Source organism: Bufo gargarizans, chromosome 3 (assembly GCF_014858855.1).
Source record: "Bufo gargarizans isolate SCDJY-AF-19 chromosome 3, ASM1485885v1, whole genome shotgun sequence".
In the NCBI taxonomy this organism is placed as follows: Eukaryota; Metazoa; Chordata; class Amphibia; order Anura; family Bufonidae; genus Bufo; species Bufo gargarizans.
The window spans coordinates 243162520-243178604 of record NC_058082.1 but is presented as its reverse complement, the minus strand read 5'-3'; the positions used below and the strand labels follow the sequence as shown (position 1 = coordinate 243178604).

Sequence of the window (16085 nt, the reverse complement as noted above, 5' to 3'; positions counted from 1 at the left end):
TGTATGTTTGTGAGATAAGGTAAACTATAGCATCTGTGAGTAAATCCAGTCCTACGGGGAATTGTTCATCGGTGGTTAAGATAGTATCTCCTATATGCATCAATAAAAGGATTAGAAATGTGCATCTCATGAACAAAGGGAAAAGGCCGCCTCTCACCATGGGAGTTATAAATCAAATCCCAAATCAGATATTTTGTGTAGGGCAAGACATGACAGATGTGACTATCTGGTGTGAAAGAATGCTTCACATTATTTATTATTTATTTAATATGTATCTGTGCTGTTGTCTCTGTAACATTTCCCTTGTCATATAAGGGTAACAAGAAGTGACCAGCATACTGCGAATAGGAGGTATGCCATTTCAGCGGACCCAAGTTCTAGCACAATAATAGCTCTTACTATAACGGGAACCCAAAGTCATGTGAAAAACAAATCCATTGATGCTAACTTTACAGCCAGTGCCTTTCTCTATGCTCTATTTTATATGGATTGATTTTAAAATGTATGATGCTTTAGGGGTTATCTGAAGTTGAAAAGATCCCGCCAGTGCCCGGGCCCCTCCTATACATTATAGTTACCTGCTCCCCTGCACCCGAATCGCTCAGGATCCCTGCATGGCTGCATTTACAGTACAGATTTTCCGATTTTACCATAAAAAATCCTACTAGAGTTTCTTCCTTAGTGTAAATAGTTAACAAAAAAATCTATTTGTTACAACTGAAGATTAAGGCAAGATATTCAGACACTGTATACTATTGGATGACATGTATCTAGGCACTGTAGAAGCCATAGACAGTGGTACAGTATATCTTTCTGTATCATCAGGCAATGTATTGGAAGCATTTATAATGTTAATTACTTTTGTTGTCAAAATGTTTTCACTAGACTGTAAAAATTTGTCGTAAAAGTGGGAGCTAGATAAGTGAAAGAGGTAAATGGTTCATGAGGTACCAAATATTAGGGATATTGAGATGGTATTGATATAAAGATACAGTGCATTTGGAAAATCAGACACTTTTTTCAAATTTTTCTATGTTTTTGCTAAAAATAAAATAAAATAAAATAAAATGTTTCCCCCCATCAATCTGCAATTATTACTCCATATTAAGAAAGTAAAATAGAATTTTAGAAATGCTTGCAATTTTATTAAAAAGGAAAAATATAAATGTCGTCCTGGTATAAGTATTCAGACCCTTTACTGTGACACATGAAGTCTCCCCTTTTTCTTGATCATCTTTGAGATATTTCTATTTCTACACTTTAATTGGACTACATTTGTGGTGAATTTAGTTGATTGGACATACATATCAGAGCAAAAACCAGGCCATGAGGAGGAAAGAACTGCCCGTTGAAATCAGAGACAGGATTGAGTGGAAGTACAGATTTGGAGAAGAGTAAAAAAAAAAAAAAATTGTTCCACTGAAAGTTCCCAGGAGCATTGTGTTCACCATAGTTCTGGAACATTACAGCTAAGGACCACTTTGGGGGACATTATTAATACTGGGGGCCACTATGGGGGCATTATTACTACTGGTGGCCATTATGGGTGACATTATTACTGCTGGGGCCACAATACTTATCCTCATGATGCTGACTCTATAAATTGAGTCAGCTAAATAGCTGGGATCCCTAAGCCTTATCTATACCAGGAGTCAGCCAAAGAGCAGAGCAGGCACTCCTAAACTAGATATGGAACCAGAGTGTGGACTCCTAAAACAGTGCAGGCATTTAAATGAGCAGGAGGCATAAGCCCTGCCCCTCTCTCAAACGTCCTGTTGAATGTGTGAGGTCATACATGTGCACCTAGCCATTTTGTAGCTAAAGCTAGGACTCGAGGAAGGAGATCTGCAAGATCTCTCTTAAACTGCTTATGGCAGCAGTTTGGGGAGCACCTTGTAGACATAACTGTGTATGCAGTATGGATTACATGTATTTGTGTTTTTTATGTTATTTTAGTGTTTAATGTTTCTCTAAAATATGAATAGGGATATCAGCCAAACCACAGACACCTATCTGTAGACAGTAAAATATTTAGCATGAGTTATAGCCCCTCGTCAGTACAGAACAGGGTATTGGTTGGTTCAATAATAAGCCTTTGACACAGCCCCCTGGGCATACTGGTTCTTCATGCAGAGATCTCTCCTATACTGATTTGGAGCAATATTCTTGTATCTAGAAACATCAATTTTATTTTATCAGTCAGACTTAACAAAGTATTACTGTTAACAGTTTTTACCTGGTATGTTATATTTTACTAATATGTCAATTTTTTTTCTTACAGTATGAACTCTACAGATCATGATCTTTCTACAATGATTTGTGACTCAAATAATCAAGGTAGGGTATGTTCCCCATCGGCTGACCATTATTCAGCTTTGACACTAATACAATAATGGCAAAATAATTGCTGAGTAGACAAAGGCATATGTAGATCCTTAGCACCATGTTCTCAGTAGACTATGACATTTTTGTATACTGTACCCACAATTTTTCATTTGCTTTATAGCTGGGCAAACACTCACCCTTCCTTTAGCCTCCACCGTTCCTTTTGCATGCTTTTTTTTTTGCATATTTACCTATCCCATCGTTGAACCCCAAGTCTTGTGACCCTAGCTTCTGACAAGATTAGTGTGGTGCAGATGCTCTCACTGCTTATACATGAGCAACATATTCCTCAGTCCTGTACAGAAATGGTATTATATTATCAGGGGTTTTCTGGAAATGTAAAAAAAAAAGAATATCCTAACAATATGAAATGTGGTAAAAAAAGAAAAAGAAAAAGAAATATCCATTACTTAAATATGGATATATCCCTCATTGAGCAGCATGGACGCTTTGATGGTTGTCACCAGCCTTTGTTTACTTTGCTGCATCAATGATGTGCTGTACATCCACATGACATCTGGAGCTATTCATTGGCCTCAGAGATGATGTTTTCATGTATGAAGTATGAACACTGAGTTGAATACTTGGCTGCAGTGAGAACATAGATGTATGTGAACTCACTGCAATACAAGTAAACAGGACTGGTGAGTACATACTTGCATTGGCCCTGCAATAAGGATAAACACATTTCTTAAAATTAATTTCATAAATTTTTTTCTGAATCAGCAGGCAAAGAAATTCAGATACAAATAGATTTTTACCAGAGAGCGAAAGATTCTCCCGCATGAGGAGTCTTAAAGCAAGACAATCCTTCTCTGGCTATGCAAATTGACTTTCTTCCAAAAGGAACAGAAAGCCTCTCATGCCACCAGATATTAGGTATCAATCCAGTAAGTCAATGGTTAGCCTTTTAAACAGCTCTTGGAGTATAACTTAGGTTGTCCCACTTCAGTGCAGAGCAGAGAGAACCTTCTTTGCTAACTGAGAGGCCTTGGTCAGGATCTGGGGGTAATTTTTCCCTTTATGGGAATACTATTTCTCTGTATGAAGAGCGCCTGGTAGATGAGACCATACTGTAAGAAGTATTGTAGGCAGGCAATGCTCCTTGGGTTTCTGGGGAAAAGATATGCAAATTAGCTTTCCTCAAAGGAAAAAAGTTACTTTGGAAGGAAAGCTCATTTGCTGAATATTTTGTGAACTTTGGTAGAATTGATCACATTTTCTACTGTTAGTATATATATTTTTTTACTTCAGAAAACCCCTTTAACATTCCTATTAGAATCATGTGATTAATACATTTCTGTGCTTTCGGGTGTAACAAAAAAAAAAAAAACAACAACAACTCAACCTGACAGTTCTAGCATTGCTGCTTGATATGCTAATGTAATGATGCATTGAAATAAAAAAAGCTCTAAGTCCACCAGAAAGGACTAAATCTGGAGATACTGAGGTATATAAACATAGTATAAAAAAAAAGTGTATATATCATATTTGAAGCAATTCTGTGTCTTGCTAGAAGTGCTCTAGGAGGCCCTTCCATATGATGCTAAGTAGCTGTGGCATTACATCTTCTCAGGCAGAGACCAGAAAGCTTTTTTTTTAGCATGCAATGTGTCCCTGCTGATCAAGTGGAAGATTCTCAAAGAATTGTATATCACCCTGTTTAAAGACTTTGCAGTGTGTTAGTCATCTTGACAGTGAAGAGATGTATGAGTATAGCCAGAATTCCAGGTTTTCTGCCGCGTACTAGTTATTCTACTGAATCTTTTTTGCCCCACATAAAATTTCAGGCATTTCAAGTTGTTGGTTGGGTACAGGTTTTATGAGGTATCTATCAGCTACAGGTATTGAACCATAATTATATGCAAAAAATAAATAAATAAAAAATTCCCAAACCAAAAGTCAATTTACTTGTGGAAATGGTTTAATGAATATGATAATACCACAAAAACTAATCTATTTAAGAGGTAAGGACATGCTCATTGGTTGAAAATAAAATTAAAGGATTTTTTTCTGTTCTTTCAAATTGATGGGTTTTCCATAGGATAGGCCATCAGTATGAGATTGGTGATGCTCCAAATGCGGACACCCCCCGCCCCAATCACCTGTTGAAGGGACTGTGGACCCTTTAAACAGCTGATTGTTAAGGATGCTGAGAGTCATAACCCCACCGATCTCTATCTATCCTATGGCACTGGAAACCCCATTAATATCAAAACATATTGCCTGATTGGCTGCAGTGGTCATGCACATGCATTGCACATCATCACTTCAGCAAAATAAACAGACCAGCAGACTTTTTTATTTTATCACATCCCCTCCTTTTAGTTCATATTTTTAAACCCTTTAAATGACTGGCTGGACTGTATTCTATTGATAGATTCACAATATCATTTAACCCCATGAGGACAGGAACATTTTCAGTTTTTGAATTTTACTCGTTGCCTTCTAGGAACCATAACATTTTTATTTTCCAGTCCACATAACTGTTTAAAGGCTTGTTTTTTTGCAGGACAGGTTATATTTTGTAATGGCACTATTTACTATTGCATATGATGTAGTGGGAAGCTGGAATTTTTTTTCCAAATGGGGTGAAATTGGGGAGAAAAAAACTGAATTTTGCCATAGTTTTATGGGCTTCGTTTTTACGGCATTCCCTATGCTGTAAAACAGACCCGTTACCATCATTCTCTAGGTCAGTATGATTACAGCTATACCAGATATATATCGTTTTCCTTGTGTTTTATTACTTAAAAACTTTGAAAAAAATGATTTTTTTTCTTTGCATCACCATATTATGACCTCCATAAAATTTTGATATTCACATCTACGGAGCTGTGTGAGGGCTCAATTTTTCAAGGCAATCTGTAAAATAGTTTTTTATTGATACCAATAAGGAATGTGTATGACTTATTGATTCATTTTATTAATTTCTTTTGTGAGGTGAAGCGACGAAAAAGCACCAACTTGGGCATTTAGACATTTTTTTTTTCTGTTGCTGCGTTTTTTATTTTTTATATTTTAGCCTAGCCACTTCCAGACTGGGCCATTTGCCCCCTTCCTGACCAGACCTAATTTTGCAAATCTGACATATTTCACTTTATGTAGTAATAACTTATCCAAGCCATTCAGAAATTATTTTCTCATGACGCAGTGTACATCATGTTAATGGTAAATTTGAATCAATATATTTCACATTTATTTATTTTAAAAAATCCAAAAGTTAACTTTTTTTTTATAAATTCACTGTTTTCTAAATTTTAATCATTTAGTGATACCTCATAAAATACTCATTAATTAACATTCACCATATGTCTACTTTATGTTGGCATAATTTTAGTAATGTAATATTTTTTGGGGGAATGTTAGAAGGTTTAAAAATTTAGAAGCAATTTTTTACATTTTTAAGAAAATTTCCCAAATCAATTTTTTTTAAGGACCAGGTATGAAGTCCATTTGAGGAACTCACATAATAGAAACCACCCATAAATACCCCATTTTAGAATCTACACCCCTCAAACTATTCAAAACTGGTTTTATAAATGTTGTTAACCCTTTAAGCATTCCACAAGAATTAATGCAAAATAAATGTGAAATAAAAAATTTTTGGGCAGATATCCTATTTTAGTTTTTTTTTTCCTGTAACACATCAAGAGTTAACAACAAAACAAACCTCAATATTTATTACCCTGATTCTGCAGTTTACAGAAACCACTGTATGGGCACATGGCAGAGCTCAGAAGGCAAGGAGCGCCATAAGATTTTTGGAGGGCAGATTTGGCTGGAATGGTCTTAGGGTGCCATGTTGCATTTGAAGAGACCCTGAGGTACCCCTACAGTGAAAACCCCCAAAAAGTGACCTCATTTTGTAAACTACACCACCCAATTTTTAAGATGTGTAGTCAGCACTTTGACCCAGCAGGTGTTTTGGAGAATTTATAACCCTTGGCTGTGAAAATAATTTTTTTTTTTTCTTTTACAAGAAAATGGTGCTTTAGGCCCAAACAGAGAGAATATCCCCCCATAATTTGCTACCCAAAAATAAAATCATGTTTTTATGTTGCAATTTTCTTAGAGCCATATTTTTTTATTTTTTCTGGCTATGGTCTTGTGTGAGGATTTTTTGCGGGCTGAGGGTACATACAACTTTTTGATCAATTAACATTATGTTTTTTGGCTAGTGTTTATTATTTATTTTTTTTACGGCGTTCACCAGATGGGGTAGAGCCGGACATCACGACGCGGCAATACCAAATATTTATATATTTTTTTCTATTTTTAGCATTTTTTTTAATGACTTAATTGGGGAAATTTAAAAATGTGAAACTTTTTATGTTTATTTATTTTTTTATAAAACACTTTATTATTTTTTTTTTTATTTTACACTTTGTGTCCCCCATAAGGTCATACAAGAACTCTGGGAGACATTTGACTTCACTTTTTTTTTTTTCACTATTCATTTCTCCTGGAACTTTCCCTGCCTTCTCTCTAGGTGCCCTACTGTCACTGACAGCAGGCCTCCAGCACAGCAGCTACACGCTATCTCTGAAAGACGTTTAGAAACATCCGACCAGGATGTTTATAGTCAATGGGTGGTCAGGAAGTGGTTAAAATATGTGTAAAAATGTTTTTAAGTTCCCCTACGTGACTTAAACATTTGATTGTTAGATCACTTGTCTCACAGACTGCAATTAATTGTACCCTATTGGGCATTCAGTACATTCCTATTGAGCCCTGCCTGTATTTGTTGCAGCCTTTGTCCTTCAGAGGGACCAAGGCTTACTACAAGGAAAAAATGGCTTCCCCAATTGCCGCTAGGCGAGCCATTTAGGTTCCAGCAATGCAGCTCTCCCGGGGAGAGCTGCCTCAGATGACGTGGTTACAAGTGTATGGCAGATGTCCTCAAGGGGTTAAAATGGTCGCAAACTTTTTCCACAAATTTGCATAAATCAATAGTACAAGTGACTTTATTAAACGTTATATCTTATCAGAGAAAAAAAATGTCTTGTTCTGGAGATATCAGCTATTTCTCACCTCCCCCCACCACACTCTCACCTCCCCCCACCACACACAGACACACACACACACACTTTTGCAAAATGACTTTGTTTCTGAAATCATGAGGAGACCAGGATGGCTGTCTGCTCACTGAAAGATCAGATTACATCATACCATATAAGTCTACTAAGAGAAAAGGGGAGGTGTGACTGCTACAGCTAACTAGGAAGTTTCAGTTCAAGGGCATTATTCACATTAGTATAGGTCAGTACAATTCTGTAACATACTCCATGACTCTTTGATTGAGTATGAGAAAGTTAGGTAGCAAATTTCCCTGTACTTTCTGTGTGCAGTGGATAGGAGCTAGTCTTCACTCACTAGATCTGGGAAAACAGCAAACTAAAGATCTAGTATACAGGGGAGGAAACTGCTTAAAATGCCAGATACAAGCCACAATATAGGCAGAAATAGTGTTATGCTTCATGTACACAAAGGACCTGATTTGTCATACCTTTACTCCAGAATTCTGGAGTCAAAAAGTCGCAAAATATGGCGCTTGTGTGACTTTTTACATGCATTTGCACAATATTTTGTGACTTTCTTGTATTTTTACACAACTCTCTCCAGTTTAGTAATATGGGGGGGAAAGTGGGTGTGGTTAGCTATGTTTATGAGTTAATGAGTTCCACTCCAGATTTATCATTGCAACTTTTATTTTAAAGTTGCAAAAAAGTCATTATCTCATTTTAAGACGAGGGTGTAGGAAAACTGGAGTGGCTTTTCTAGACAGAAGTGCTAGGTTTTAAGACAAGCCAAATTTATCAAACAACCTGTGACATTTGATAAATGTGACATAAAGTACACCAATGCAGACTCCAGCAAAACTGACTTCAAATATCCTCCTCATAATACATTTCCCTCAAAGTGTACTGTTGATTAATACAAATGTTGCTGAAAAGTTAGGTATGATTTAAGCTCAAAGAAATAATGTTTGTTAATTAGTGTATATTAGGAGGTTGCTGTTTATGCAATTTGAAGACCAAGCCAGTTTTCAATTTGAAGTGGCAATCCATAAATAATCTTTTAATAAGTTATTGATATATGTTAAAAGCTCACAGCCACGCAATCTATGATCTTTGGATCCACCAATATCCAAAATCATATATTGGTAAGATAGGGCCAAGGGCTATTCATAGTATTCAGTATATTGGGCAGACTAGATGGGCCAAATGGTTCTTATCTGCTGACACATTCAATGTTTCTATGTTTCTATAGCACCTAAAATCTGATCCAAAACTGCTCAGACATTTTTATCACCATTCAAATCAATATAGCTTTGCTTATAATATTCTGTTAGAAATCCCCAGTAAGTGAAATCTCGGAGGAGGGCCAAAGGGGTTAAGACACTATAGAGAGTTGTAACCTCCTTTGTTGTGGAAATCAATTTACAAATTCCATCAGTCCGATATTTTTTGATTGGATTTCCCCTTTAACTGTCCATTATTTGAGTTTGAAAAAGGCATAAAATGTTATTGAATAAAATGAGTCCTAGCCCGGTCTGCTATAGTGTTCATGCTAACAAGTGCATTTTTTGCTTACAGATTGCAAGTCAAATCTGCTGCGTCAGTACTTCTGCCCAGTAAACTCAATTTTCTTGAAAAAAGGCATGTCCACTAACTTACAAGTTAATTTTCTTCCATTTGAACTTGGCAAACGCTACTGTGCTATCATTTTCACCAATGAAGAGGTAAGTGTTCAGTATTTTCTTGTGTTTTGGTACCCCACTCTGTGACTGGTTATAAAACAGAAGGAAGGGTTGCCCCATGAATGTGCTTAAAACATAACTTTTTATTATATTAATAAAAACAAGATATCTAATAAAACAAAACTTTCACAAGTATCAGCCTGGGATATATCTTCATGAACAATGACTTTATAAACTGCCATTCCTGAGGGTAGTCTATAAAGCCACTTGTGTTTGTAACTATCAGTAACAAGACCATTTGTTAGATCCATAGACGAATCGGCAGCCATCTGGAGGATATTTATAACAGGATATCGCCTGGCATGATATGTACACACCATGCATGGTGGGGACCCTAACTGCATTAAATGTGTGGAAATGGAAATTGTAAAACCTCCCATGCGACAGGTCAACTGGGATCCTAAGATTCTCCAAAGGAAGGCCCATTGGATTTTTCTACTCAACACAGTCTCACTTGAGGCCCTGCTTCATTTAGGCAATACACATGTATCCCTAGATCCTCTAGGCATGTTTCAATTATATCATCTACATGCTCCTCGTTTAACCCTGGGACAACTTTATCAATGCCATTTTGGTTGCTACTTCTCTTATGGCAGCAATGCATAGGCATGGCTTATCACAATATCTCTCTTTATCATCACCCTGGCAATGTGTTTCATTCATTATGATCGCATCTCTATTTAAAATGATAGTATTTTAGCAGTTTGGTGTTGCCCATAATCTTGGTCTACCTACATTATTATACTGCTTATACTGTAGCTAGTATCGGCCTCCCTCTGCTTTGGAATTGTTTCATGCATCTTTCACTTGCTCATGATACCTAGCACTCTTGGTAGCACTAACAGGCACTTTGCCTGCTACTAAGATTGCCAAGGACACTTTCTCTGTCTCCTGGCAATTACCGTCTAGTGCTTCCCTCCCGCTGTTGAGCCCAGTGCAGCGCAATGACATAATACTCACCAGTGTGGGATGCACAAGAGGCAGTGAGAACGCTGGTATTTTAAACAAGCAAGGGACAGGTAAATGGCTGCTGCCATCTGCAGTGGACTTACGCTGACCCAAGGTGTGCTGGAGTGAACTTTAACTCACCACCCCAGCTTTGTGTAGTACAACCTTAACTTTCCCATGTCCCCTGTTGAGCACTATGATGAAATTTGGCATGTCGAGATAATGGGCTAGGGTTACTAAATTGCTTGTTACAACAGGGTCAAGCGGTCACTCTTGTCAGAATGGTTACTTTGTGGCACGGTATATCAAGGCCATTGTAGTCCCTCTGCTGGGTGTAATACGGGTACAGATGACCGCTCACTTCTATAACTCAGACTCATACCAATGCTTGTCCGAATCCTTGAGGCTCTCCACTGGAACACAGGATGTTTTATGACCATATTGGTTGTATTTCCGATGTCTCTGGATGGTGGGTGATACTGTGTACCCTGGTCTTAACTCTGTGTATTTTTGGTTTATTTTTATCCCTCTCATTAGCAGAGGGACAACACTCTAGAGGATATCCATTGTTTTATTGGATATTATGCTTTTATTGATAGCATAGTTAAAAGTTACATTTTATGTTCCTTCACCCTTTGGATTACTATGTTTGATATTACTAGTGAATTGAATACTGTTAGTATTCGCAGTGGTTGCATACTTCATTATAATCCATGTCTTGCTATAAATACATGCGTATAGCAATATCTGCCAGCCATTCAGATTAATTACTATCACGCATTGCATGGTCATGCCGGGTGCAGTTTTCCCTTATCTCAATGTATGTGGCAAGGAATAATTGAATTTGGTTTGTTTACAAAATTGTTCAATAACAATATCAGGACACATATACATGTTACTACATGTGGTGAATTCCAAGACTATTTCCTAACTGTTTATGCATTAGCTATACAGAGATGTTACAGGAAGTTTTGAAGTGATGTGACAAATGCTTTGGATTTTGAAGGTGTAGAGCAGGAATGGCCAACCTGTGGCACTCCAGCTGTTGTAAAACTACAACTCCCACCATGACCTGCTGTAGACCGATAGCAGTAGACAGTCTGGGCATGCTGGGAGTTTTAGTATTGCAACAGCTGGAGAACCTCAGGTTGGCCATCCCTGGTGTAGAGCAATGATGCTCTTGGAGAATTTTATATCGGAATACATTCTGAAGAGAAACTACATCCTTTTTTGTATTTACACTACAGAATAGGTAGCACTCTTATAGTAACTATGGAATGCACTAAAGTGACAGCTTCCATCTTGTGACACACAGTGCTTGTCACTTCCCCTCCCCCCCATCAAATACTGGACTTCCTAGTCTTTTTGGGTGTTCTGCAGCGTCATTGTGCTTTATTTAGGAATGATTCTAAAAAGAAGTTAGGATTATTTTTAATCACCCACAATCCTGAATATATACAGTACATGGATATGGTATGAAAAAGTTTTTAGCAATAAGCAGTTTTTTTTGTCTTTTTCTAGGTATTTAAAGGAATATGTCACTTCTACCAATGTGCTGTTCACAGACTAAATTATGAGATATAACCTTTATGTCTTCCAATTTGGTCATGATGAATGATTTGTTCATATTATATCTACATACCTGGCTATATCTAATACTCACAATACTACTTCCATAGATGCTTGGCAAACATCTTATGGTGTTTATTTTTTTTATTTTTTTAAGAAATATTGAAAATCATATATGCATATTATAATATAGGAACATATAATAAATATATTATAATATAGGAAAATATATGGAATATATTCTAAATTGACATTTTAGGGGAATTATGCTTTTTTGTGAACCAGGGAACTGCAGGTAATGGATTTTGAATCCATTTACTTGACTCTAAAGATAAGGTATGAATAGTTGGGGTATATTCACATGGCCTAAAATGCACATAGGAAAAATCCAATGTATATTAACCACAGTACACTGCAGAAATCTATGGCTAAACCTCAGATTTGTAGCTTGTAATACTACGGAACAGAACATGGATAAACTCTTTTTCCGGGCACTAATGGTGTCTCTTGGTACAGTAGACCTGAACCGTGAAGTACATATTAACACTAGCATGCAAATACATTATATAGAAGTACAAATTCACCAATAGATGATAGGAACTGAACTGAATGATGCTGTTAAACAAAGGATATCACAATGGATGAAGGAGATGTCAGTCAAGTAATTAAGCAGACTGATGAAGACAACCAAAAATAGAAAATAGTCAATAACTAAACTTGACTCTAGCTTTCCCAGAATCTTTCCCTAGATCTATCTGTAAATTTTGACCATCAAATCAAATACCAATGACCCTCGCTGTCACTTTGGAAAACCTCATCTGAAATACTGACCCTGTCACAAGCAGCAGGAGGTTGCTAGGGCCCAGAGAAAAAACTAAAACTGCAGAGCTAAACTGAAAACAAGCAAGACAATTTCAACAGTATAGACACAAACAAACTACAGGACTCGGAATAACCCCAAGAAATACACAGACAAGAAACTGGATTGAAGGATTTTCTGGATGCAAACACTTAGAGCTTACACTATCACTGGCAAGATCACAGTAGAAACCAAAAATATTTAAAGAGAGGCTATCCAATCAGCAACTTCTTCCCAAATGAGACTGACCTTTACCAGTGATCCGCTGACCCACAATAATGCGTCAGCTGTGAGGATGAAGTAGCAGGAATAAATCCGCTGATCACCATGATCAGTTTTTGGAGGCAGAAAGGTTTAGTCCTATGATTGCTTACCTCCGGCACTCCAGCTGTGGTAAAACTACCACTCCTTGCTTGGCTGTTCTCAGAACCCCATGGAAATGAATTGAGTATGCTGGAAATCATAATTTAACCACCGCTGGAGTGACGGAGGTTAGCCATCACTGGTTTAGTCTGTTAATACTATATTAGTAAAAGTAGAATATCCCTTTAAATGTATTAAAAAGAAAAAAAAATAGCTGCTTCCTGCTCAATATTGTTGCATACATTAGATTCAATTATGGTTGTGGTCTGTTAGAAAAACTTTAACTCAGAAAATTAATCTAGAGATCTTCAATGTGAGAAAGCATTTCCTATCTGTAGTCTGAGAGCCACCATTAATCATTCAGAAAAGGGCTGTCAGGTTATATGTACCTGGTGTGTGTAAGAGTGGAAATCATCGACAGACAACTTGATTGGGGAGATATGCGGCAGTTCCCAGTGTTTAATTAGGGAGTTTGAGAGTTACATTGCAGATAACACTATTGCTGCATGTAACTATAGGGAAAGAGATTACAGAAGATCAATACTAAAGTTATACATGCCACTTAATCTTTAAGTGGTTTCAGTGTCATCTAACCGGCTTTCAAAAACTGACCTATATAATAACATTTTTGTCAAAGCAAGTACAATAGAATTTATAGTTTTCAAATAATTTTCCCTGTGCCCAATGCTATCATTGTTTCCTTAAAATGAACAATGTACATTAATGTAATGAGGTAAATAGGAATATATTTTGGATAACTTTCTGTGACACATTCTGGAGACAAATAGATAAAAGTACATGAAAAAGATTCATGTGTCGCAATTACATTGCAACCTGTTTGAGTTGCTGTTCTTCAGATTGTTGTATGGTATGGCTAAGTTCACATCTGAGTTGCCTCTTTCATTGTTCTGTTCTATCAAAGGAATGGACAGAAAATATTGATCTGTTAAGTTGATTGATTAAAAGATACAAATGGAACACCTTCCTTTTCTGTCATTGACTTCAATGTTAAAAAACAAAAATCAAAAAGCTCCTTTCCATCATCTTTCTTTTATTTTTGTCGGGAGAAAAAAGTCCTGCAGATAGTACTTTTTCGCCTGTCAAAAATTAGGGAAACATGGCAGAACAGAGTCAAACTGAGCATAGCAGATAACTAATATTGGTGCTGATGTGAAGCATTTTATCCAATATTTTTTCATAGGTTGAATATCTGTATGCACAGTAACAAAAGACATTGTTGTCAGCAGTTATAATTTGTATATTTGTCCTTCCCCAGATTGGTGACTTTGTGTATATGATTGAAGGAATGGGTACTCCACCTCTGCCTTCTACGGTCACTCCTGTGATTAGCCCAAATGTTTTCCAAATGAAGAATGGAAATACAGGTATACGCATTTAGTTAATTTTTAGTTAAAATAAATAAAAGTGAATTGTATGAATTGATATAGTAAATACATGTTTGGTCAGAAGACATAGTTAGGCTTCATACATATATGATTTGTAAGTTGAGTAATTGTTTCCAAAGCCCCAAAATGCCATCCAAGATAAGAAAAAATTGAGATTTAAGAAAAATAAGCAGATAACTAAGACAGATAAAACAAGTCCTTACATATTACAGTCAGGAATGGCTGCTAACTAGCAACTAATACAGCTATGTTATCAGAGAAGTGGCCGTGATTGGTTGGCTCTGAGTCCGAGGTGTTGTATGTTGAGTCTAGTTTCAACTTATGATGGCCCAGAAAACACCATTGTATGTTCAAAATATTGTATCCTGAGGCCATTGTATCTTGAGGGATCACTGTATGTCCTATCAATTTACATTTTACAACTCATATTAAATTGTGTAGCTTTGAGCATCTTTTATAAAATATTGTATTAAGGTACGACTACACAATCAGGATTCTGCATTCATTTTGAAAGCCAAAACCAGAAGTGAGTCATATCTGTCCTATATATTTTCTCTACTTTAATGATTCACTCCTGATTTTGGCTTCCAAAACTCCATCAAGAAACCTGACCGTGTGGCCCTACTCTGAGTTACTAGAGGAGTATCCCGTTACAGAGAATCATCTAGTAGCCAGTGCAGAGCGAAGCTAAAAAATAGAGTACAGCCTATAAATATACACAATATTACGATGTCACAGATTTTCACATATTATTATACGAACACTGTATTTCAGACTAGAGCACAGTGTACAATTATAAACACTACACACAATAGAGCAAGGCCAGAAAATGCACACATATTGTTGCATCACTTCTAAGGAATACAGCCTATAAATACATGAAAACTGTTGTGACATCATGAGAATAGATTGCAGCCTGTATATAACAAACCCATTTAAGCTATTGTTACATCACTATGACAGAGGACAACATATCAATATAAACAAGTAAAGGGTCTTAATTATCATAGCAGCACGATGGAGCAGCACAGCCTATAAATAAAGAGCACAATGAAATCACTGCAGAACAAAACACAAATTAGTGTGATATTTTTATTTAGTGAAAGAAATGGACCCTTAAACATAACATAAATTACCGATAATATTTCACTTTTAATTTATACATAAAATCTGAATTCTAATTTCTGTGGCTAGTGGCGTCATCACTGGAGGAAAATAACATTTGTAACACCTATATTTCTGGTAGAAGGCAGCAGGAAAGTTGAATATTTTTCTTTAAAAGAGCGGCCTGACATGAATTTTGGTTCAGAGGAATGGACAGCAATTCTTCAGAGCTACCGTGGCTCCTTGTGTGGCTCCTTACTGTCAGCTCTGCATAATTGCTATTAAACAGCCTCTGCACGACTGCCAGGTAAACCACAAGAACAGACTTTTAGGAACGCGCTGCTCTTTTCAAGGTGAACATTTGGTCTTCCTGTTTGATTGGGACGTTGCCTAAGGGATATAGTAGGAAGGAGAACGCTATTAGCTCATTCCCCTTGCAAATGGGATGTCTCCTCCAGCTATTCTCTCAGCCGCAGGTATTCTTATGGAATTTAGATTTCATCTATAAATTATTAAAAGTCATGATGTAGTGTCTCTTTCTTTCAGTGAATAATTAGTGCAAGGTCCTTCCTGTCCTAAAGGAGACATAGTTTGCCTTCATGTATCAGGGGATGACATGACATTGTTATTGTGACATTTGTGTGACAGAATGTTTATGAACACACTGAAAAATGACAAAAACAAACAA

General features: G+C 36.7%; 1 protein-coding gene across 1 annotated transcript in view; it reads left to right on the top strand.

The window, feature by feature from the left end:
- CFAP47 (cilia and flagella associated protein 47) overlaps window positions 1–16085 on the top strand; it is a 465875-nt gene that overhangs the window by 194799 nt on the left and 254991 nt on the right. The window contains exons 35-37 of the mRNA XM_044285568.1: window positions 2282–2337; window positions 8985–9130; window positions 14164–14272. Coding sequence (XP_044141503.1) covers window positions 2282–2337; window positions 8985–9130; window positions 14164–14272 — 311 coding nt within the window. The remainder of the gene's footprint in view (window positions 1–2281; window positions 2338–8984; window positions 9131–14163; window positions 14273–16085) is intronic.